Source organism: Eumetopias jubatus, unplaced genomic scaffold (assembly GCF_037043125.1).
Source record: "Eumetopias jubatus isolate StellerSeaLion01/CBP00866 unplaced genomic scaffold, mEumJub1_p1.0 scaffold_8, whole genome shotgun sequence".
Lineage (NCBI taxonomy): Eukaryota > Metazoa > Chordata > Mammalia > Carnivora > Otariidae > Eumetopias > Eumetopias jubatus.
In genome coordinates, this window is record NW_028274814.1 from 15,754,465 (window position 1) to 15,777,409 (window position 22,945).

The 22,945-nt window shown below is 39.7% G+C and overlaps 1 protein-coding gene across 2 annotated transcripts in view; it reads left to right on the plus strand.

Annotated features, from left to right (window-relative positions):
• Nucleotides 1-22,945, plus strand: part of NEBL (nebulette) — a 345,724-nt gene that overhangs the window by 283,468 nt on the left and 39,311 nt on the right. The window contains exons 13-19 of one of the 2 annotated variants that reach the window (XM_028114188.2): nt 240-350; nt 2,499-2,609; nt 14,162-14,272; nt 14,440-14,550; nt 17,545-17,649; nt 19,571-19,663; nt 22,335-22,427. The exons of the other annotated variant lie outside the window; for it this stretch is intronic. Of the exons in view, the coding sequence (XP_027969989.1) occupies nt 240-350; nt 2,499-2,609; nt 14,162-14,272; nt 14,440-14,550; nt 17,545-17,649; nt 19,571-19,663; nt 22,335-22,427 (735 nt within the window). The remainder of the gene's footprint in view (nt 1-239; nt 351-2,498; nt 2,610-14,161; nt 14,273-14,439; nt 14,551-17,544; nt 17,650-19,570; nt 19,664-22,334; nt 22,428-22,945) is intronic. 2 annotated transcript variants of the gene reach the window in all.

The following is a 22,945-nucleotide window of genomic DNA, read 5'->3' on the forward strand; positions in this document are numbered from 1 at the left end:
ATATACTGGAAGGCAGGATGAAAGGGAAAATCCTGATAAAATTGGAAACCACGCTAAACATGAGTAAAAGAGAAAATAGAGTCTCTGTAAAAAATTAGGAGCATTAATACTCAGGAGTCTGATTCATTCCTCTCTAGAAATATTTTCTCCTTTCTGTGGTCTCTAGAAAGCATGTGACATAGTATATCAGTTAAAGGGTGTCCCAGGAAATTTTGAACTGTAATGTTCTTGTCTAATAGAAGGAATATAAGAAAGATTTGGAAAATGAAATAAAAGGCAAAGGAATGGAACTTAACTCAGACGTTCTTGATGTTCAAAGAGCAAAACGTGCATCCGAAATGGCTAGTGAGGTGAGTATATATTTTTAGCAACTAAGAATGTATGAATTTTCAGCTGACTTCCTTGTCTGTAAATCTTTCTCAAAGATTTATATACATTCCATAACTTTAATGTGCAAGATGATGATAAGTAGCTATGTCCTAGTAGTCATTTCCCAGTCAAGAAATTAAAGAAAAATAAAATAAAATAAAAAAGATGTTCACCATCTGCTTTCCATGTGGTATGAGAAAAATTGACCATTTCCCTGTGTAGAGAAAAATGTATATAATAAACCAGAATAATTGTAGGAGATTCAAGTTGATTTTTTAAGGAAGTGAAAGGCAGAGGATTGGGAACGTGTGTTGTCAAGCTCTGTCAGTTACTGCAGTGAGGTTCACATGCTCTCCTGTACCCCACCCAGCAGAGCCCCCAGCCCTTGCCTTGGCTGCTCAGTGAGCCCACATAAAGTTCTTTATGAAGCGAGAGTGATTGTTGCTCACTTTACATGGCACTTGTGGAAAGGAATGAAATGCCTCTGAGGTGCTCTCAGTCCTTTCATCTGTGTGTTATGTCATTCCTTTGGTATCAGATAATGGCTCTGTGCTTTGAGGAGAGTCTAGCTGAACTAAGCAATGAGAAATGTAAAGTTGTGTCCCCATAGGTTCATAAACTGAGGTGATGGTGATGACGGTGACCCTATTAGTCAAATGATAGATGATAGGAAACCAACTCAAACTGGGTGAAGGAACAAAGGGAATATTTTGGCTTATGAATAGAGAAGTCCAAAGTCAAGTTTCCTTCAGGTTGGAATTCAAATGAAGTCTCTCTTCCTTCTTCACTCAGCTCTGTTATCTTCTCTATTGCTTCAACCTTGGGAGGCTATCTCCAAGTGATGGCGCCTCCTAACAGTAGGATAATTCCTATCTGTGCCAGTAATCCCAATGGGAAGTGAGCATCTGTTTCTTATAGTTACAGTTAAGGTTCTAGGATTGAATCTCACTGGATCAGCTTCTATCCTGTGTCCACTCCCACCCTGATGATTGTGTCTGGGGCCAGAGGAGTGTAATGTGCTGATGATCTGGTATGGTTCTCATGGTCACTCATTTGTTTAGTTAACTTCTTTGGTAATTTAATTGCATTCTAAGTATAAAAAATTCAAGGGGCGCCTGGATGGCTCAGTCAGTTAAGCATCTGCCTTCAGTTCAGGTCACGATCCCAGGGTCCTGGGATCAAGCCTCATATCGGCCTCCCTGCTCAGTGGGAAGCCTGCTTCTCCCTCTGCCTGACCCCTGCTCATGCTCTCTCTCTCTCTCTATCTCATATAAATAAATAAAAAATCTTTAAAAAAGATTCAAAATTGTTATGTGTTTAAAAAAAATTTACAATCATCTTTGGCTATATCCATATTTTTAAAATAAATTAAAGCATTAAAAGCCACTATGATGTCTTTGGCTAATATTGTCATCACATATTCCTAAGTTAGTAATTCTGTACAGATTCTTCTGTTATGGTGACATGTGCAGTCCACATTCAGAGGTTGACCTTGTAATCGTTGATCGGTAATACTAGGGAAAATCATTTTAGACTCTCAGTGGCAGAGTCCTTCCAGACACAGCAGAATGGCACGATTGTGGCAGGGGCAACAGTAAATCAGCCTTAGCCTATGAGTATAGGAGTAAAAGCCCAAAACAAGCTATCAGTTATTGAACACCTACTATGTGCTGAGCACTATGTTATATGCTGTCTCATTGATCCTCAGAGGGCTCCTGCATGGAGGAATTCTTGCTCTCATTTTGCAGATGAGTAAACTGGAAATGTTAAACATTCCCAGTGTCACACAGCAATTGAGTGCTCTGGCCTCCAAGTCGGCCTTCTTTCTACAGCATCAACTCATTGAAAACTGCCTCCCTATCCTCCAGCCCCCAAAACAGTTGTCAGTGAAGATTCTCAGCATGTATAGTAAAAAGCTTTGGAGCTTCATGTACCCTTCTTCAGTGAGAATAGTGATACAGTTCTAAGCAGTCCAGAAAATTTAGTTCTAGGTGAACATTTCATAGTACAAAGTAAAATGTGTTTTTTTTTTAATATGTTCAGCGATTTTTTGGTATCATTGATTACAGATACAGGTTTGTCCCCAGAGTGTCTGAATATTATAAAATGTTGCCTTTTTTTTTTTACAGAAAGAATACAAGAAAGACCTGGAGTCAAAAATTAAAGGGAAGGGAATGCAAGTTGGCACTGACACCCTTGAAATACAACATGCTAAAAAAGCTTCAGAGATAGCTAGTCAGGTTAGTTGAATGAATGGTGCAGACGCCTTAAAACCTGTATTTTGAAACTTCACAAATCATATTAACAACCTGATTAGTACATGGAGTTCCCCAAAGCTTTGTGACTAGTTTAAAAGTTTGGAATGGAGACCATTCCAAATCAGCATGTTTGTTTGAAAATGTATAGTTTCTGCTTTACTCATTTCCTTTGAATATATCAAAGAAAACTAGGGGGAATGCATTTTAATAGAACACACACACACACACACACACACACACACACACACAAACACACACACACCCTTTCTTACCTTATTTGTAATACAACAAATTTCACATTCATCTGGTCTACAATAGATGTTTTCATACTACCTTTTCTTTAAGGATAGGCCATATGCTGTTCTGTAAATCTGTGTTTCCAACTTTCTGAACAGACCTTGAAAATCACATATTGAGAATCTAACATGCCAGTGATAACCATTTCTGTATGATTTGGTTGCACGTTCTCAAAATACCCCATTGATCTCCTCACCATGCCGGAAATTCCTGCCGGGTTAACATTTTGGATTGAAGTGTTCTATATCCTGAATGACCATGTTCATTCATCTGATATTTTCCTCTTCATGTAATGCATGTAATGACAGGATATTAATTTAGAAGTTTTGGCTTCGATGTTATGATAATGACAGATAGCAAATAACAACATTGTAAGAGTCAAACCATATGTGTATTTTTTTGAAGGAAATACCCCAGAACCAGTTCCATGCCTCTTGAACTCCTCCAGTATTTTCGAGAATATAAGAGTGTCACTGGAGTAGAGAGTATTTGGGAAGAGGTGATTTTGTGAGAAACATTTGTGAAGAGAATGTTGGGGTGCAGGTTAAGGAGTGCTGCCCATTTACCTCAAGGCTGATTGGGGGGTGTTTCAGTGGGGATGTGGTAAGAGCTGTAATGTGACCTTTGCTGTTAGGAAGAACTGGCTCAGGCTGACTCCCCCCAGGAAATCTGGAGGGCGAGAAGAAGCTGATTAACTGTCTGGGGAGTTGTTGCCGTGTTGGGATCTGCTTGCATCCCCAGGGTTAGGGACTGGCCAGGGGAATGGAAGGGTCATAATTGGTTTGGACAAAGGATCTGGAGATGGCATAGGAGTCTTGACCAACAGGGGTTTTATGTAGAAATGGCAGAGTTGGGGAGCGTCCGTGCTGAACAGGCCCTTGAAAACCGCCTTTCATTTGAACCCTCCTTCCATTCTCCTGAAATACAGCCATTGTTGCAAATTTGTAGAGTCTTCTGGATCTATTCTTATGTGCACGTAGATAAACATAACACATATGTACACATAGACTTAAAAAATCCTTAAATACCCTGTATTTTGTTCTGTGTTTGGTTTTCTCACTTAATATTATGGACCCTAGTCCATGTTACTTTATATATAGTTCTACCTCATTCTTATAGAAAAATAAGTGTTTCATAACATGGACGTGAATTTGCAACCACTTACCTTTTGATGTCTCATAGGCTTTACCACATGTAAATGACATGTAAAATGCAGTAACAGGATCTCAATATTATACAATAAAACCAGAATGCTTAATTTTCCCCCAGATCTGCTTTCCTTTTCCACTCCCTTCTCAGCAAATGGTAGCAGCAAGATCTCAGAAGTCACTTGGATTCCTCTTGTCAGCAACTGTTATTGTCTCTGCCCCCAAAATGGTTTCTAAATCCATTTACTTCTCTCCACTCTAGTCCAAGCTACCATGTCTGTCACCCGGATCCCTGCAATGGCTTTTAACCAGAATTCTGCTTCCATTTTTGTCCTCTTCATATCTGTTCTTTACCCAAAAGCCAGAACCATCATTGAAGAATTAGGTTAAATTATGTTACTCTCACTACTTAGAACTCTCCAGTGGTTTCCAGTTATGTCCAGTATAAATGCCCCACTCCTTGCTCCTGCATTTAGAGCCCCCCTCCTGCCATTCTCATCTTCTTCCCCTCTTCCCTCGCTCATTATGAGTATGCTCCAACCTCACAGACTTCCAGTCTCTACACAGCTTTGTTGTCTTCCGGAGAGTCCTTCCCCTGGTCTTTGCACAGTTGTTCTTTCTGGTTATTCATTTCTTAGAGTTAATGGTGGCCTCCTTGGGATTCCAAGTAACACCCGGAAACTATCAAATTACACTTATAATTCTCTAAAATATTTCTTTTTTTAAAAAATTTTTTATTGTTATGTTAATCACCATATATTACATAATTTGTTTTGGTGTACTGTTCCATGATTCATTGTTTGTTCATAACACCCAGTGCTCCACGCAGAACATGCCCTCTTTAATACCCAGCACCAGGCTAACCCATCCCCCCCACCCTCCTCCCCTCCAGAAACCTCAGTTTGTTTTTCAGAGTCCATCATCTCTCCTGCTTCGTCTCCCCCTCTGACTTACTCCCCTTCATTCTTCCTCTCCTGCTATCTTCTTCTTTTTCTTTTTTCTTAAAATATGTTGCATTATTTGTTTCAGAAGTACAGATCTGTGATTCAACAGTCTTACACAATTCACAGCACTCACCGTAGCACATACCCTCCCCAATGTCCATCACCCAGCCACCCCATCCCTCCCACCCCCGACCACTCCAGCAACCCTCAGTTTGTTTCCTGAGATTAAGAATGCCTCATATCAGTGAGGTCATATGATACATGTCTTTCTCTGATTGACTTATTTCACTCAGCATAACACCCTCCAGTTCCATCCACATCGTTGCAAATGGCAAGATCTCATTCCTTTTGATGGCTGCATAATATTCCGTTGTGTATATATACCACTTCTTCTTTATCCATTCATCTGTCGATGGACATCTTGGCTCTTTCCACAGTTTGGCTATTGTGGACATTGCTGCTATAAACATTGGAGTGCACGTACCCCTTCGGGTCCCTACATTTGTATCTTTGGGGTAAATACCCAGTAGTGCAATTGCTGGATTGAATGGTAGCTCTAATTTCAACTGTTTGAGGAACCTCCATACTGTTTTCCAGAGGGGTTGCACCAGCTTGCATTCCCACCAACAGTGTAGGAGGGTTCCCCTTTCTCCACATCCCCGCCAACATCTGTCGTTCCCTGACTTGTTAATTTTAGCCATTCTGACAGGTGTGAGGTGGTATCTCATTGAGGTTTTGATTTGGATTTCCCTGATGCCGAGCGATGTTGAGCACTTTTTCATGTGCCTGTTGGCCATTTGGATGTCTTCTTTGGAAAAATGTCTGTTCATGTCTTCTGCCCATTTCTTGATTGGATTATTTGTTCTTTGGGTGTTGAGTTTGATAAGTTCTTTATAGATTTTGGATACTAGCCCTTTATCGGATATGTCATTTGCAAATATCTTCTCCCATTCTGTCAGTTGTCTTTTGGTTTTGAGGACTGTTTCTTTTGCTGTGCAAAAGCTTTTTATCTTGATGAAATCCCAATAGTTCATTTTTGCCCTGGCTTCCTGTGCCTTTGGTGATGTTTCTAGGAAGAAGTTGCTGCGGCTGAGGTCGAAGAGGTTGCTACCTGTGTTCTCCTTTAGGATTTGGATGGACTCCTGTCTCACGTTTAGGTCTTTCAACCATTTGGAGTCTATTTTTGTGTGTGGTGTAAGGAAATGGTCCAGTTTCATTCTTCTGCATGTAGCTGTCCAATTTTCCCAACACCATTTGTTGAAGAGACTGTCTTTTTTCCACTGGACATTCTTTCCTGCTTTGTCAAAGATAAGTTGACCATAGAGTTGAGGGTCCATTTCTGGGCTCTCGATTCTGTTCCATTGATCGATGTGTCTGTTTTTGTGCCAGTACCATACTGTCTTGATGATGACAGCTTTGTAATAGAGCTGGAAGTCCGGAATTGTGATGCCGCCAGCTTTGCTTTTCTTTTTCAATATTCCTCTGGGTATTCGGGGTCTCTTCTGGTTCCATACAAATTTTAGGATTATTTGTTCCATTTCTTTGAAAAAAGTGGATGGTATTTTGATGGGGATTGCATTGAATGTGTAGATTGCTCTAGGTAGCATTGACATCTTCACAATGTTGGTTCTTCCAATCCATGAGCATGGAACGTTTTTCCATTTCTTTGTGTCTTCTTCAATTTCTTTCCTGAGTATTTTATAGTTTTCTGAGTACAGATCCTTTGCCTCTTTGGTTAAATTTATTCCTAGGTATCTAATGGTTTTGGGTGCAATTGTGAATGGGATCGACTCCTTGATTTGTCTCTCTTCTGTCTTGTTGTTGGTGTATAGGAATGCCACTGATTTCTGTGCATTGATTTTATAGCCTGCTACTTTACTGAATTCCTGTATGAGTTCTAGCAGTTTTGGGGTGGAGTCTTTTGGGTTTTCCACATATAGTATCATATCATCTGCAAAGAGTGAGAGTTTGACGTCCTCTTTGCCGATTTGGATGCCTTTGATTTCTTTTTGTTGTCTGATTGCTGTGGCTAGGACTTCTAATACTATGTTGAATAGCAGTGGTGAGAGTGGACATCCCTGCCGCGTTCCTGACCTTAGGGGAAAAGCTCTCAGCTTTTCCCCATTGAGAATGATATTCACTGTAGGTTTTTCGTAGATGGCTTTTATGATATTGAGGTATGTACCCTCTATCCCTATACTCTGAAGAGTTTTGATCAAGAAAGGATGCTGTACTTTGTCAAATGCTTTTTCTGCATCTATTGAGAGGATCCTATGATTCTTGTTCGTTCTTTTGTTAATGTATTGTATCATATTGATTGATTTGCGGATGTTGAACCAGCCTTGCAGCCCAGGGATAAATCCCACTTGGTTGTGGTGAATAATCCTGTTAATGTCCTGTTGGATCCTATTGGCTAGTATTTTGGTGAGAATTTTTGCATCCATGTTCATCAAGGATATTGGTCTGTAATTCTCCTTTTTGATGGGGTCTTTGTCTGGTTTTGGGATCAAGGTAATGGTGGCCTCATAAAATGAATTTGGAAGTTTTCCTTCCATTTCTATTTTTTGGAACAGTTTCAGGAGAATAGGTATTAATTCTTTAAATGTCTGATAGAATTCCCCTGGGAAGCCATCTGGCCCTGGGCTTTTGTTTCTTTGGAGATTTTTGATGACTGCTTCAATTTCCTTAGTGGTTATAGGTCTGTTCAGGTTTTCTATTTCTTCCTGGTTCAGTTTTGGTAGTTGATACATCTCTAGGAATGCACCCATTTCTTCCAGGTTATCTAATTTGCTGGCATAGAGTTGCTCATAATATGTTCTTATAATTGTTTGTATTTCTTTGGTGTTGCTTGTGATCTCTCCTCTTTCATTCATGATTTTGTTGATTTGGGTCATTTCTCTTTTCTTTTTGATCAGTCTGGCCAGGGGTTTATCAGTCTTGTTAATTCTTTCAAAGAACCAGCTCCTAGTTTCGTTGATCTGTTCTACTGTTCTTTTGGTTTCTATTTCATTGATTTCTGCTCTGATCTTTATTATTTCTCTTCTCCTGCTGGGTTTAGGCTTTAGTTGCTGTTCTTTCTCCAGCTCCTTTAGGTGTAGGGTTAGATTGTGTATTTGAGACCTTTCTTGTTTCTTGAGAAAGGCTTGTGTTGCTATATACTTTCCTCTCAGGACGGCCTTTGCTGTATCCCAAAGATTTTGGACAGTTGTGTTTTCATTTTCATTGGTTTCCATGAATTTTTTTAATTCTTCTTTAATTTCCTGGTTGACCCATTCATTCTTTAGTAGGATGCTCTTTAGCCTCCATGTATTTGAGTTCTTTCCGACTTTCCTCTTGTGATTGAGTTCTAGTTTCAAAGCATTGTGGTCTGAAAATATGCAGGGAATGATCCCAGTCTTTTGGTACCGGTTGAGACCTGACTTGTGACCTAGGATGTGATCAATTCTGGAGAATGTTCCATGGGCACTAGAGAAGAATGTGTATTCCGTTGCTTTGGGATGGAATGTTCTGAATATGTCTGTGAAGTCCATTTGGTCCAGTGTGTCATTTAAAGTCTTTATTTCCTTGTTGATCTTTTGCTTAGATGATCTGTCCATTTCAGTAAGGGGGGTGTTAAAGTCCCCCACTATTATCATATTGTTGTCAATGTGTTTCTTTGCTTTTGTTATTAATTGCCTTATATAATTGGCTGCTCCCATGTTCGGGGCATAGATATTTACAATTGTTAGATCTTCTTGTTGGATAGACCCTTTAAGTAGGATATAGTGTCCTTCCTCATCTCTTATTACAGTCTTTGTTTTAAAATCTAGTTTGTCTGATATAAGGATTGCCACCCCAGCTTTCTTTTGGTGTCCATTAGCATGGTAAATGGTTTTCCACCCCCTCACTTTCAATCTGGGGGTGTCTTTGGGTCTAAAATGAGTCTCTTGCAGACAGCATATGGATGGGTCTTGTTTTTTAATCCAATCTGATAGCCTGTGTCTTTTGATTGGGGCATTGAGCCCATTTACATTCAGGGTAACTATTGAAAGGTATGAATTTAGTGCCATTGTATTGCCTGTAAGGTGACTGTTACTGTATGTTGTCTGTGTTCCTTTCTGATCTTTGCTGCTTTTAGGCTCTCTCTTTGCTTAGAGGACCCCTTTCAATTTTTCTTGGAGGGCTGGTTTCGTGTTTGCAAATTCCTTTAGTTTTTGTTTGTTCTGGAGGCTTTTTATCCCTCCTTCTATTTTCAATGACAGCCTAGCTGGATATAGTATTCTTGGCTGCATATTTTTCTCGTTTAGTGCTCTGAAGATATCTTGCCAGTCCTTTCTGGCCTGCCAGGTCTCTGTGGATAGGTCTTTGCCAATCTAATATTTTTACCATTGTAGGTTACATATCTCTTCTCCCGAGCTGCTTTCAGGATTTTCTCTTTGTCTCTGAGACTCGTAAGTTTTACTATTAGATGTCGGGGTGTTGACCTATTTTTATTGATTTTGAGAGGGGTTCTCTGTGCCTCCTGGATTTTGATGCCTGTTTCCTTCCTCACATTAGGGAAGTTCTCTGCTATTATTTGCTCCAATATACCTTCTGCCCCTCTCTCTCTTTCTTCTTCTTCTGGGATCCCAATTATTCTAATGTTGTTTCGTCTTATCGAATCACTTATCTCTCGAATTCTGCCCTCGTGATCCTGTAGTTGTTTCTCCCTCTTTTTCTCAGCCTCTTTACTTTCCATCATTTGGTCTTCTATATCACTGATTCTCTCTTCTGCCTCATTTATCCTAGCATTTAGTGCCCCCATTTTTGATTGCACCTCATCAATAGCCTTTTTGATTTCGACTTGGTTAGATTTTAGTTCTTTTATTTCTCCAGAAAGGGTTTCTCTAATAACTTCCACGCTTTTTTCAAGCCCAGCTAGTATCTTTAAAGTCATGATTCTGAACTCTAGGTCCGACATCGTACTAATGTCCGTATTGAGTAGGTCCCTGGCTGACGGTACTACCTCTTGTTCTTTTTGCTGAGGTGATTTTTTTTGTCTTGTCATTTTGTCCAGAGGAGAATAGATGAATGAGAGAACAAAATGCTAACAGGTTTACAATGTCCCCAGCAAATATACTGTATACAAATCAGAAAAGACCTGAAACCAGGGGAAAAGAAAGGGAAAGAAAGAAAAAAGAAAGAGAAAAAAAAAAAGAAAAAAGATAAAAACAAAAACAGAACAATACAAAAAACAGCAGAATGTGATCAAATATTATCAGGCTAGTGCATAGATCAGTGCCACACACTAGATTTTGGGCGTATTTTGGTCTGTTAGAAAAAAGTGCCTCCTAAAATTTTAAAGGAAGAAAGACATATATGTACAAAATAAGGGTTGATACAATGAAGGGATAGAAGATGACTGTAAAGATGAAAATTATAAAAGATTTTATAAAAGGACTTGATAAGATAAGAAGTTGTTTGAAAAAAGAAAGAAGATTTAAAAAAAAAAAAAGAAAAAAGGGAGAGAATGTGATCAGGCAGGAGACTAGAACAGAACCATACACTAGTGATTTAGGGTATATTTTTATCTGTTAGAAGAAACTGTATCTCAAAATTTTAAAGAGAGAACGACTTATATATATATGCCAAAAATAAGGGTAACTACTATGAAGGGATAAAATATGACTCTAAAAATGAAAAATAAAAAATGTTTTTTTTTTTTAAAAAAAGAGATTGATAAGATGGTTGAAAAAGGGAAAAAGAAAAAGAAAAAAAAACAGTTAACAAAAATTAACTTTGATGAACTAATGAATCATGGTAAAAAAAAAGCCATGAATTCTATGTGCAGTATTCCCCTAGCGCTGGAGTTCTCCCGTTCTCCTTGATCGGTAAACTTGGTCTTGGCTTGCTGGCTGTTCGTGCTGATCCTCTGGGGGAGGGGCCTGTTGCCGTGGTTTCCAAATGTCTTTGCCGGAGGCGGAATTGCCCCGCCCTTGTTGGTCCGGGCTAAGCAAGTTGCTCGGGTTTGATCTCAGGAGCTTTTGTTCCCTGCAAGCTCTCCGTACAGCCTTGGAGGACCAGGGCAAAAATGGTGGCCTCCCAATCTCCGCCCGGGGGAGCTGAGAACTCGGGGCCCCGCTCCTCAGTGCGCCCCCAGAGAAAAGCAGTCACTCCCTTGTCCCCGGTCTCCGGCCGCACTCCGTGCTCACCCGGCCTGTGACCGAGCGTTTCTATCTCTGGCACCCGACCCCGTGTGGAGTCTCCAAACCCAGCAGATCCCTGCGGTGCGTTCCCGCGCCGCTCCTCCCCGGGGGAGGAAGGGGAGTCTCCCCGGATCTGCCGCCTGTTGGGTCCCTGCTGGAGGAGCAGTGGCCCGACTGGGCCGCGGATCACAGTTTATGGCCACCCCGAGCTGAGAGCCCGCGCCTCGGCTCCGTCTCTGCAGCCGGCTTCCCCGCTCCGATACCTGGGAGCTCTGCCGCACTCAGGCACCCCCGGTCTTTCTGTGACCCCAAGGGTCCTGAGACCCCACTGTCCCGCGAGGGTTCCACCCCCGCTTAGCCACTGGAGCGACGTCCCTCAGCGGAGCCGGCTTCTAAAAGGTCCGATTTTGTGCTCCGCGGCTCTAGCACTCGCCAGAAGCGGCCGACAGAGGCCCCCTCCCCCGCCATCTATCCTCCCAAATATCGCCTCGGATTCACTTCTCCGCACGTCCTACCTTCCAGTAAGTGGTCGCTTCTCTGTTCAGAGTGTTGTTGCTACTCTCCTCTTTGATCTCCTGTTGAGTTTGTAGGTGTTCAGAATGGTTTGATCCCTATTCAGCTGAATTCCTGAGACCAGACGAAATCTAGGTCTCCTCCTCCTCCGCCATCTTGCTCCGCCCCCCTAAAATATTTCTTATTATGAGGAGGGGGCAGTGTTAGTTCAAGTTACTGGCTTGGAGTAAGGGGGTTGGGAGTGAGGGATTCGAGGCTGGAGGAGAGCCTTCGAAATCATCCTGAGGGGTGAAGCCAAAAGAAGGCATCCTTTCCCTGGGGAGAACAATGTGGAAAGAATATAAATTTGCATTTCACACTTTTTCCTAAGAACAGGCTTCTAAGACATATTCCTTTCATGAAACGTTGGAATGTCATGTCTTTCCTTGTAATGGTATGGTTTTGTTTTATTCAACGATATGCTGCTTTCAATTTCTGTACCTTAGGACTGTATACTAGTTCCTGAGAAGCTAGGGGAAGGAAAGGCCTAGGGGAGTCCGCTGCCCTCTGGTTATATGTACATTACAATTATGGCCAGGCTATTACCTTTGCAATCCAAAGTTCTCATTTGTATGTAATCCTAGCCATGTTCCATTTTGCCCAATTGATAGGCTCACACATCCATTTCAACCAATCTTTGGGACTTTGCTATAGTTCAAGGCTTAACTTTTCAAAGAAATTAATGTGGTATATACTGTTGCATGAATCGCTCCCAATAGTTAAACCCTCCAGAACCTAGGGAATTAACCATGTGACTTTCTTTAGCCAATAGGACATTAGCAAACACAACTCCCGCAGAGCCTCTAAAACCCTTGTGTATTGGGGCTTGCCTTCTTGGAGTCTAGGTGCCATCATGTTGTTTTAAACCTTCAAAGTTTTAGGGTGTTTTATTATGCATTAGTATGTAAATGACGTAACTAGTGTCCTACCTAGTCTATTTATGTGCTTGAGGACGCTTTTAGATTTCAACATTCATATTGCAAAATTAAATGACATACTTCTACCCAGGAACCTTGGTGGCTGTCTATGATCAGTGTCTCACTTTCTACATACATTGTCCTTCAAATGATGTGCTTTGTTTGGGGGCCTTAAAGAGGCTTACTAGAGATTTTTTTTTTTTTTTATACACACATAGTAATAATGGAGTATTGTGATTTTGAAAGTTAAATGCTATTACTTAAACTGTATTCAGGAAAGTGAAACTGAGACTCTAAGTCAGTGAAAATAAACAGAGTTATGAGTAGAAGATAGGAAAAAATATAATATTTCTCAGAGACTGAGATCTTTGTTTATACCTTTTAAAATTTAGGATATCACAAATAAGCAGGCCAACATATACGCCATTGCAGGGAATCTACAAATCTAGATTATGTCACATCTAAAGTATGTCAACACAAGAGGAAATAACTGTTTTAGAAGAAATGTAATTAGATACAGTCAATAGTTTTTTTAATCTTGTAATAAAATTTTTCATTGAAGAATACATACACACTGGAAAGTATACAACTTAAGTGTACAGCCTGCTCAATTTTTTATGATCAATTTTAAAATGTGATGAGTCTCAGAGACATGTTGTGTGTGGGTAATTATGACTGTTTTGTAAGTAACACATAATTCATTTCAGGCTGCTCAAAACAAGCAGATAATTTATTGTTCTTAGAACCGAACAGTAGAGGAAGCCCTAGGCTCGGCTTGCTCTGGGGCTCAGACAATGCGATTTGAGTTTCAGTTTCTCTCTTCAGTTCTCAGGCAGGCTTTCTTCTATTTGCAAAGAGGCTCATAGCAGCTCCTGGAGCTCCTTCCTTCTCCATCCATGTCTAGAAGGAGAGGGAAAGCTTCTTGATATCTTGTGTGGAAAAAGAATCCTACTCATCCCTGGAGAAAACCAGAAGGACCAGGGATGGGGTATAATGGGTTATGTAAACCCAACAGGACCCGTGGACTTGGGCCAGTCTCACCCGAGCGGAATGGTCTAGCATGGGGGAGCTGTGAGTTGCCCAGTGGCAAATCAGGGGCTATTGGGGGTGGGGGCAAGAGTGGTTGCATTCCAAGGAAGCAACCAGCAACAATCATTCACTACAGAGCAAAAAGTGACAGTTTTACAATGACATTTTACTGATATTCATCAAATGAGTTATATGTTAACCAATAACTGATCAATTTTATTGTACTGAAATAGAAAAACTTCCCCCTTGGCTAACTGTGTTTTCTTTCTTAATTCAGGTTAGTAGATAGAAGCCTTCTGATGACTTGTGACTAAGTCACTTTGAGCCATGTTCCTCCCACAAGTTTTAAAACTCTTCCTAGTTTTATAGAAATAAGAGAAGTAAGAGTCCAAAACCACAATCCTGATGTGAAAATGCCATCACAGTTGTCAACAGTTTTTCACATTCTTGTGGAGCCCTCATTGCATGTTTTATTTTCTCCAGAAAGACTATAAGAGAGATCTGGAGACTGAAATAAAAGGGAAGGGCATGCTGGTGGGTCCAGACACTCTTGATATCCAGAGAGCCAAGAAAGCATCGGAAATGGCCAGCCAGGTGAGAAACCCACAGGATGCAAAGTTTACAACAGACACGATGAACTGTGTTTAGAAAAAGTATAAATGGCGTTTTTGCACGCGTGGCCTTGAGAGTCAAACACATACATATCTGCATTGCTATGGGAGGCTAAGCAAAGCTCTGAAGATTATTTTCTGTTCTTTTAGAAAGAATACAAGAAAGACTTGGAAAATGAAATTAAGGGGAAAGGAATGCAAGTGAGCATGGACATCCCGGACATACTGCGAGCCAAGAGGGCATCTGAGATCTATAGCCAGGTTGGTAGGGAGTGAAGATGCTCAGAATACTGTTTTCTGATCTCCAGTCACCATGTGCTTTGTGTGTCTCTAAGACTGATATTTTTTGGAGGGCACTGTATTCAAAGTCAGTGCACTCTATTCTAGGAGCTATTGGTCAAACTTGATTAATCTCACTAATGAAAGGGACAGTTGCTGTCAATTCAATGGCTGTTTATTGAGTGTCTGATCTCTCCTGTTTGAGTCCAATGACACTGTGATCTTTTTTATTTTTAGTTTTTGACTCTAGTGCACACTTGAATCCAGTGCTCACACTACAGAAAAGAGATTACAAATGACTTTGTCTTTTAACCCTCTCATCATGAATATTATCCTTAAAATAATCAGCGCCAACAAACAGTGAATAAAACTGCACAAGGTAGAAGGTGAAATTGAGTATTAACTAAAAATTAAGAGAAGAACTGTCTTCTTGGTAAAATTTAATTTACCAAGTGGACCGGTCACACATCCTCTAGAAAGACCTGTACAAAAAAAGCTCTAGAAAAGTTGGATATGGACATAACCACAAAATAATATATTTAATGGAAGAAGTTGTCCATAAAATCTGAACTGGGCAAAAAATTCGTTAGTGAATATTGTCTTTGCTATAAAATTTACAAGGAAAAGAAGGAATCCCAACAGAAAAAAAAATAGTAAAGGGGAATGAGAAAATTAAAAGTGTTATAGAAAATTGACCAAGGAATTACATTTGATTAATGGGATTTATGATGAAAATAATTTTCAACAAAATCTGACCACATTTGTTAAAATTCCCATTAAAACATAAGCAGTATCCGAACATCTCCTAGTTCAAAACAGTGTATCCAGATGACAGAGGCACATGTCAAAGGAGTTATCTGCTTCTCAGCCTCCTCAGATGACCCAGCTGTTGGGATGGTCCTGAAGTGCATGTTCATCTGTCCTCAGTAGTATCTCATGGTGCCACCTGAACTTGGAGAAGTTGGCTCTAACTATATCAAGTGACTGAAATTATTGATAAATACATAAAATAGGTAAATGGTCATACGAGTCAGTGGAGAAAAGTTACTGTCTCAAAAATGCCAATCTCATTCATTAGTTCAGTAAATACTCTCTGAGCACCCACTTTCATGCAAAATTAGACATGGTTTTGCCCTTGGGGAACTAATCTAATAGTTTAATAATCAAATAATCACACAAATACAGTATTACAAACCGTGATACGTGCGCCCAAAAGGTAAAGGCTTCCCAGAGGAAGTGATGCCTGAATTGTCAGTATTCCTGCCTTAACTTCACAGTGTTGCTTTGTTTGTGTGCGACAGAAGGATACATCTAACTTCAAGGAATTTTAATTATATAGGATACAATGGAATTCTTATGAGATTGTAATGGTGCTGTGTTGAGTCTCAACACGAACAATAATTACTTTCCTAACAAGCATCAGTATGCCATAATGGTTAACTTCACTGACTTTGGACCCAGAGGGCCTGGGTTAAATCCAAGCTCTGACAGTTCTTAGCTAGTGTCTCAGTTTCTCCATCTGTAAGAGGGGATAGTAATACTATCTGCTTGTGGGGTTGATTCAATGAGTTAATGTCAAACCATACCTACAACTATGTAAATGTGGGTACTCGTCAAAGATATGGCCCAGATTGTATTGGAGCTTATAGTAATATATTTGAAAATTGAGATTTTAATCTCAACTACGGAAATACTAGTATCTTTTCATTATCAAATGTATCTTCTTCTGAAGTAGGAAACAAAGCATGAATTCAGAAGTGTAGAAATAGTGGATATTGAGAGCCAGGTTACTTGCAGGAGCTATAGGACTACTTTGAACAGGGGCTGGGGCTGCTCATGAGAGGGTAGGTTTCTTCTGGGTTCTGGTCACCAATTCCAACGCATGTATGTGGAGGCTTCCCCATACCAACGAGCAATTCTCGGACATCAGCAAGGGATTGGAGAATTCAACTCAACTCAGGCACTGTCTACTGGAAGCCAACACTAAGTTCTACAGGTTAGGGGTCTCAGTCCTACAGGATGCTTCTCCTCCCCTCTTCAGATGCCAGTTGCAAGCTCAGTTTGTCACCTGTGCTTTTGGCCAACAGCCTATAGATCAGAGGTTCCCAGGACCCCCTCTGTGGGTCTGATTCATTTGCTAGAGCAGCTCACAGAACTTAAATAGATTGGCAGTTTATTATAAAAGGATATAACTCAGGAACAGCCAGATGGAAGAGAGGCATAGGGCAAGGTATGTGGAGAGGGCACAGAGCTTCCAAGCCCTCTCCGGGTTCGTTCACAATTTCCCCCAAATCTCCCTAGGTTCACCAACCCGGAAGCTCTCTGAACCCTTTCCTTTTGGGTTTTTATGGAGGCTTCATTACATAGACGTGATTGATCAACTCATTGGCTATTGGTGATTGATTCAGCCTCCAGCTCCTCTCCCCTCCCCAGATGTTGGGGGTTGGGACTGGAAGTCCAACCCTTTAATCACTTGTTTGGTTCCCCTGGCAACCAGTCCTATCCTTAAGTGTGGTCCAAAAATCACTTCATTAACATAACAAAAGATATTCTTTCTGCTCTCATCACAGGAAATTCTGAGGGTTTTAGGAACTCTGTGCCAGAAGTAGGGACAAAGACCAAATATAAACTTCTTATTGTAAGTTACAACATCACAAGTTTCTAAACTTAGAGTGGCACAGAGGCCATGCCCTCCAGAGGCCTTTGAATGGACTAGGGTGGGACCCATTGCCTGAGAAGAGGCAAGCTTGCTTCTCTGGGCTATTTGCTTACTCTGTTTGCTTATTCCCTTTATTTTTGCTGTCACATCAACAACTGCTTTGAATCATAAGATATAATTTATGATGATATGAGCCATGTGGAATGGGAGAGTTGGAACCAGCATCATTTTCTGTCTCTCATACACACACACACACACACACACACACACACACACACACACAGTTTCAGATTCATATGAACTGTTTCTATTTTTAGAAAAAGTATAAAGACGAAGCAGAAAAGATGCTTTCTAACTATAGTTCTGTGGCAGATACTCCTGAAATTCAGAGAATCAAGACAACTCAACAAAACATTAGTGCGGTGAGTAGCCGTTACTGCTTTTCAGTGGCCACCTGGAAATTTTGTTTCTGGAAGGAGGGCCTTTTTCCTCATTGTCTGATTGCTTGTTGCATTGTTTGACTTTTCTGTCAAATGTATTATCTTTCCTTCTTTAAAAAATAGTAAGTTCTGTTAAAGAACCAAAATTCAGTCAATTTAAAGATCTAATTGGCTTGATTCAATAATTCATGAATCAGGCAGTATCCCCTCTAACAAATTTGAGGATGATCAGTAGAGATGTACAAAATATAAGGCTCTGATAGGCAGAAACTGGCAGGACAAGGAAGTTATTAGCAAGAGAAAAGATAGGATTGCTTCAGACAAGGTCACGTTCCCTTAGGGAAAAAGGTGGGGGCCTACCATGCAGATTACCTCTCTAGTGCTGATCAGGAAATTCCAGACTGATTGGTTTAAAATTCCACTCTTGGGAGAGGCTGAAACTGCAATTAGGTTAGGTATTAAGTCTTGATGGGTCTTAACATGAGTGACTCCATTTTGGGCACTTTGTTTCTCTTTAATAGTAGCAAATGTTCTTACAAGGTATAATTTATCATGATTGTTTTGGAATTACAATTTCAAATTTTCTTCTGTGGTACAAGCAAGAGTTCTTTTTAACTGAAATTTAAAATTTTAATTAGGAAAGAGATCTTAATCTTCCACACAGATTTTACTTCAGAGATGAGACTAATCCTATAATGTGATTTCCTTCCTGGTCACTGATTTGCAATGATAATGTATTTAGAGATTTACTATCTTGTAACCGATTCCTAAACTTTTATATTTTTATTTTGAGGAATAGGAATTGTATCAGCAAGCATTAATTAAGGGATAGGGTCTATGTTTAATGGATATATAAACCTGAATTCTAAGATTATAAAAATTGACCATACAGCCAATATTTTTATGTAGAACTAGCTCATTAGTCACTTAGTAGTTAAGTAAATGTCTCATCAAAATATAAATTCTCTTAAGTCTGAGGACTTTCAGAATATTTTCTACTTTGTAATAAATTGGCAAACTCTAAACCTCAATGTGTGCTAGTCAGGTACCTCTAGGGCCTTCAAAGCAGGTGTGCTAAGAAATGGAAAAGTCTGGCTGGAAGGGAAGATCAGGGGAAAAAAGCTGTTTCCACCCGTTTCTCCTGTGATTCCATGGTCTTCTAGATTTTTTGTCTTGTGGAAGAAAACATCTCTGAGGCCATACTCTCCCAACCCCCATTAGGGCCCACTGAATTACCAAATCTTAACAGAGGGAATAGTTCTCATATGCCTTTTTTATAATTATTCTACCATTTGGTAAAACATTTTGTTTCTTTGTTTTGCTTTGTCTTTGAAAGGGGTGGATTGTTGGTAGGAGTGGAGAGACATGTGGGAAGGTTGATGTAGCAGAGACGGGAAATAGACTGAATAAACTTTTGATATTGGTGATAGAGCCAGAATTTTCTTTGAAGAGAATGAAGGCATCTTTGTGTTTGGAGAATAGCACTTGCTTAAAATTTCATGCCGTTTTTGAATTAAATGATACTGCTTAGTAAGCTTTTCTAATATGTGCTTTGATTTTTCTCAAACACACATGTGATATGTGTTTGTATTTGAAGAAGGAAACTCTGGTTTGCCCACTTATATTCTTAGACCAAATAATCTGCAGCCACGTCAGCTACCACACATGCCCTAGAAGAGGTATTGGGCATTGCTGGTGGGATGCTATGGAATGTGAGACTCAAATGGGACATTTATTCTCATAATGGATTATTTAATTGATTGATATAACCTGTTACTCATAAATAGAAGCTGTATTCACATTACTTGAGAACCTGAGAAATTGTCTTTCTTTTATAAGAATCTGATCTAGGACCTGAATTCCAATAAGCTTATAGTTATTCTTTCCTTCTCTTATAATAAAGGTATTTTATAAGGAAGAAGTAGGAGCTGGCATGGCAGTAAAATATACTCCAGAGACTGAACGAGCAAAGAAAAATCAGCAGAATATTAGTTCAGTAAGTGCTCTATAGCATTAATTATCCTTTCCAAAAGCAAGCATAAACTAGATAAATGTTTTTAGTTCTTTGCTAAACTGGTTGCTTTTTCTTTTATTCTTCACTTTGTTAAAATGCTATTTCATCAAGTATCAAAAGTCTCACTTTCAGAAGGAAAACTGTAGCCTTGTTCCCCTTGAAGCTAAAGCAGTGTTTCATCTTGATATATCATAGTGCACGAGAGATAGATCACTTTAATAGTCCAGCAATGAAATCTAGGATTAGATTTCATGTTTTGAACAGAATTTTAACTGTATTAAATTTTTTCAGAGAAAAGATAAATTTTAGTACCTCTCCACAACTTGATGGAAAGAAATTTTACCCTGCAGAATGATTTAAGGCCCTTAGTACATCTCTTTGGTGGCTGAAGGGAAGGTTTCAGAGGCCCTGTTTGCTTTCTACTTCTTCCAGCTTTCAGCAAAGCAAAAACATGCACCTTCACTCTAATTTGTGATATAACTTACCCTCCAACTCCCTTCGAGCTTAGGGGGGAAGGGTAGAGGAGGCGCTTCCTGTTATAGGTAAGAACTTTTCCATTCAGTATTTGACATTTACAATGGAGACTGGCCAGGAATTCTTCCATGGATATGGAGTGTATTTAGTTTCTTCTTGAGGAAGTCGTAAAGGTTCTTTCCTGAAATCCCCTTCTTGACCTTTCTTTTCACCTTCACTCTTGGAGGCAGAGCCTTTAAGTAATCAAGTAGAACATCTCCGGTTAGACGTATCTGTCAGGATAGTTATGTGGTGTTCTAGAATAGGAGTGTGCATGGGCTTTTGTGGAGAAGGAGTAGGAAAGGCAAGGTAATGCTGCAGTAAAGCATACTTCAAAAAATCTGCAGACTACTAGTGTAATAAAATTTCTGTAGCATGAATGAAACTGTCTCCTGAAGAAAGCATGAGGAGAAGGAGGTTACGGTTAGGGTGTGCAAATGTGTTCTGATCCACTATGGCAAGAGCCTGTGTCCAGCAATGCTGGGGTCCGGTGGGGGAACTTAGTTTGGCAGAGAAGGATAAAATGTTTCCTTCACTTTCCAGTGATCATATTTGAAATGTACCCATCAGTGTACTGAAATACAGTGTTATAAATGTTCTGTAGTATGCAATTCCATTGCCTACAGTAAAATGACTGTGCCATTTTGATTAGTTTAGAGTCGTATGAGAAACACAAATGTTCATCTTTAATCACGTTTAGCTGCTCACCCGAGGAAAGTCACGCAAAGTAGCATGTTATATCATTTCTTTTTCCAGCGTTCCACTGCCTCTTCCAGCAAACAATAAATGCGTTGTTCTGTATCTCTATACGGTTGGGCCATGAATTCCTGCTTAGTATTCAAATGGAAAGTTGCCCTTTCAAGATTAGGCAGATCTGTCAAACCAAGATATGATTCTCTAACATTTAAAGATCTCGACATTTTCCACCTCCGATGTACAAGCCTTTTAGCTATTAGCTTTCCCTGTTAAGAACTATTTTTGAATCTTATTTAGAGGTGGTCTTTCTCAGTGTATTGTCAATTTAACTGTTTCGGATCTGGACTCATATTGCCATTGTTACTCATATTAAATCTAAGGCTACTAGGACATAGATAACGTAGGTTACCATTTCTTTGTCACTGTCAGCATGGATTTCAGCCTTAATCATTTAAATATTAACAAGTGATTTCTAAACACCTGGTTTATGTAGATTTAAGTCTTTGCTAAATTTCAACATGTGCCTCTTAGGTCTTGCCTGCATTTGCTACATATAAATATTTATATGTATCCTTTTTCTTAAATCTAATCTTCCATGAATTTTAGACATATTAAAATACCACCTGATCCGATGGCATTACTAATCATTTCATAAGTTTAAAGAGCTGTTTCTTGTCTCATGCATAACCGTGTGCTGGCATTACCATTTTTGTCTGGTTGATCTTCCTCTAAGTAGATTTGAAGGAAGAGCTTTTGAATAAAGTGGGTGCCAGTATATAGGCTGGATTTGTATAACATGATCCTGACTTCCTGCCACCGGGCCTTCGTTAGAGATCAGGGGCCTTGGCTTCTGCTTTTTTGTATATTTCCCTCCACCTTTCTTTTTTTCTTCTTTGGTTGTGGCCACTTTTTTTTTTTTCCTTATTCTGGATCATTTGTGTGCTCTCACCCAGACAAGCAGTCTTCCCAAGACTCTGTAGCTAACACAGTTTGGCCTTTGCCTTTAAATCCATGATACATTTAAACTCACACATTAATGAGTAGAAACTGCTTTTTGGCTAGAAACTTAAAAGTTATTATATCACTTACGATGATTTCCAAGGTTTTTTGTGTCTTTGCCTAATGATAAAATTTATTTTCATAAGCAACATTTTCTTATTTTAATTAAGTAACTCCTATGGTGATAGCTAGGTGAATAGATATGAGTTCATTTGCACTTTAGGATAAAGGAATCCTGAAAGCAACATCCCATAAAATAAAAATTTGTGTTCCCACTGAAGGAAAATTACTGTTGGAGTCTAAAAAATTCAACTGTGTAATAGTTACGAATGCAGGATTCTTACCTATCTTTTAAGCCTCTCGTTAAATTAAAACCCACATTGCTTTTGTTTGTTTGTTTTGTTTTTAATCATTTACCACCTTGTTTTTTAAATACGTAATGCAGGTAAAATACAAAGAAGAGATGAATCAGGCAACGGCCATTTCCGATCCTCCAGAGCTAAAGAGAGCTAAAGAAAACCAGAAGAACATCAGCAATGTGTGATCATATTTCTTTGAGTACCATTTTCTATTCTACTGAATGGCAGTAGGCAATGAGGGTGTGGTACTTTTACGGGTGAAGTCCCAGGACGATGCACACTGTTGTAGGAGGCCAGTTCCTAAAAGGTGGGGCTAAGAATCCCCCCATCTTTAGGCTGAACTAGCATGACACCTCCTGTGTGCATTTATCCATCAAAGGACATGTTACTGAATGCCTGCTCTGTTCTTATTCTGGGGAAATTCAAAGCTGAGTGCGACATCTCCAGGTCTCTAGGAGAAACAGACATGGGAATAAATACCTATTATGCATGAAATGCTATCACAATAATTAATATTTACTGACTGTTTACTATGCTTGTGGAGTACGTTACATTCAGTGTCTCCTTTAATGATAAGTAATGATTCCTTTTGCAAAGTGCTGTGGAAATGCAGAGAAAGAAGGCAATGTCCGTGAGAGAGAGAGAAAGACCCTCGGAGGAAGAGTAACATTTGAGTTAGATCTTGAAGGATTAATAA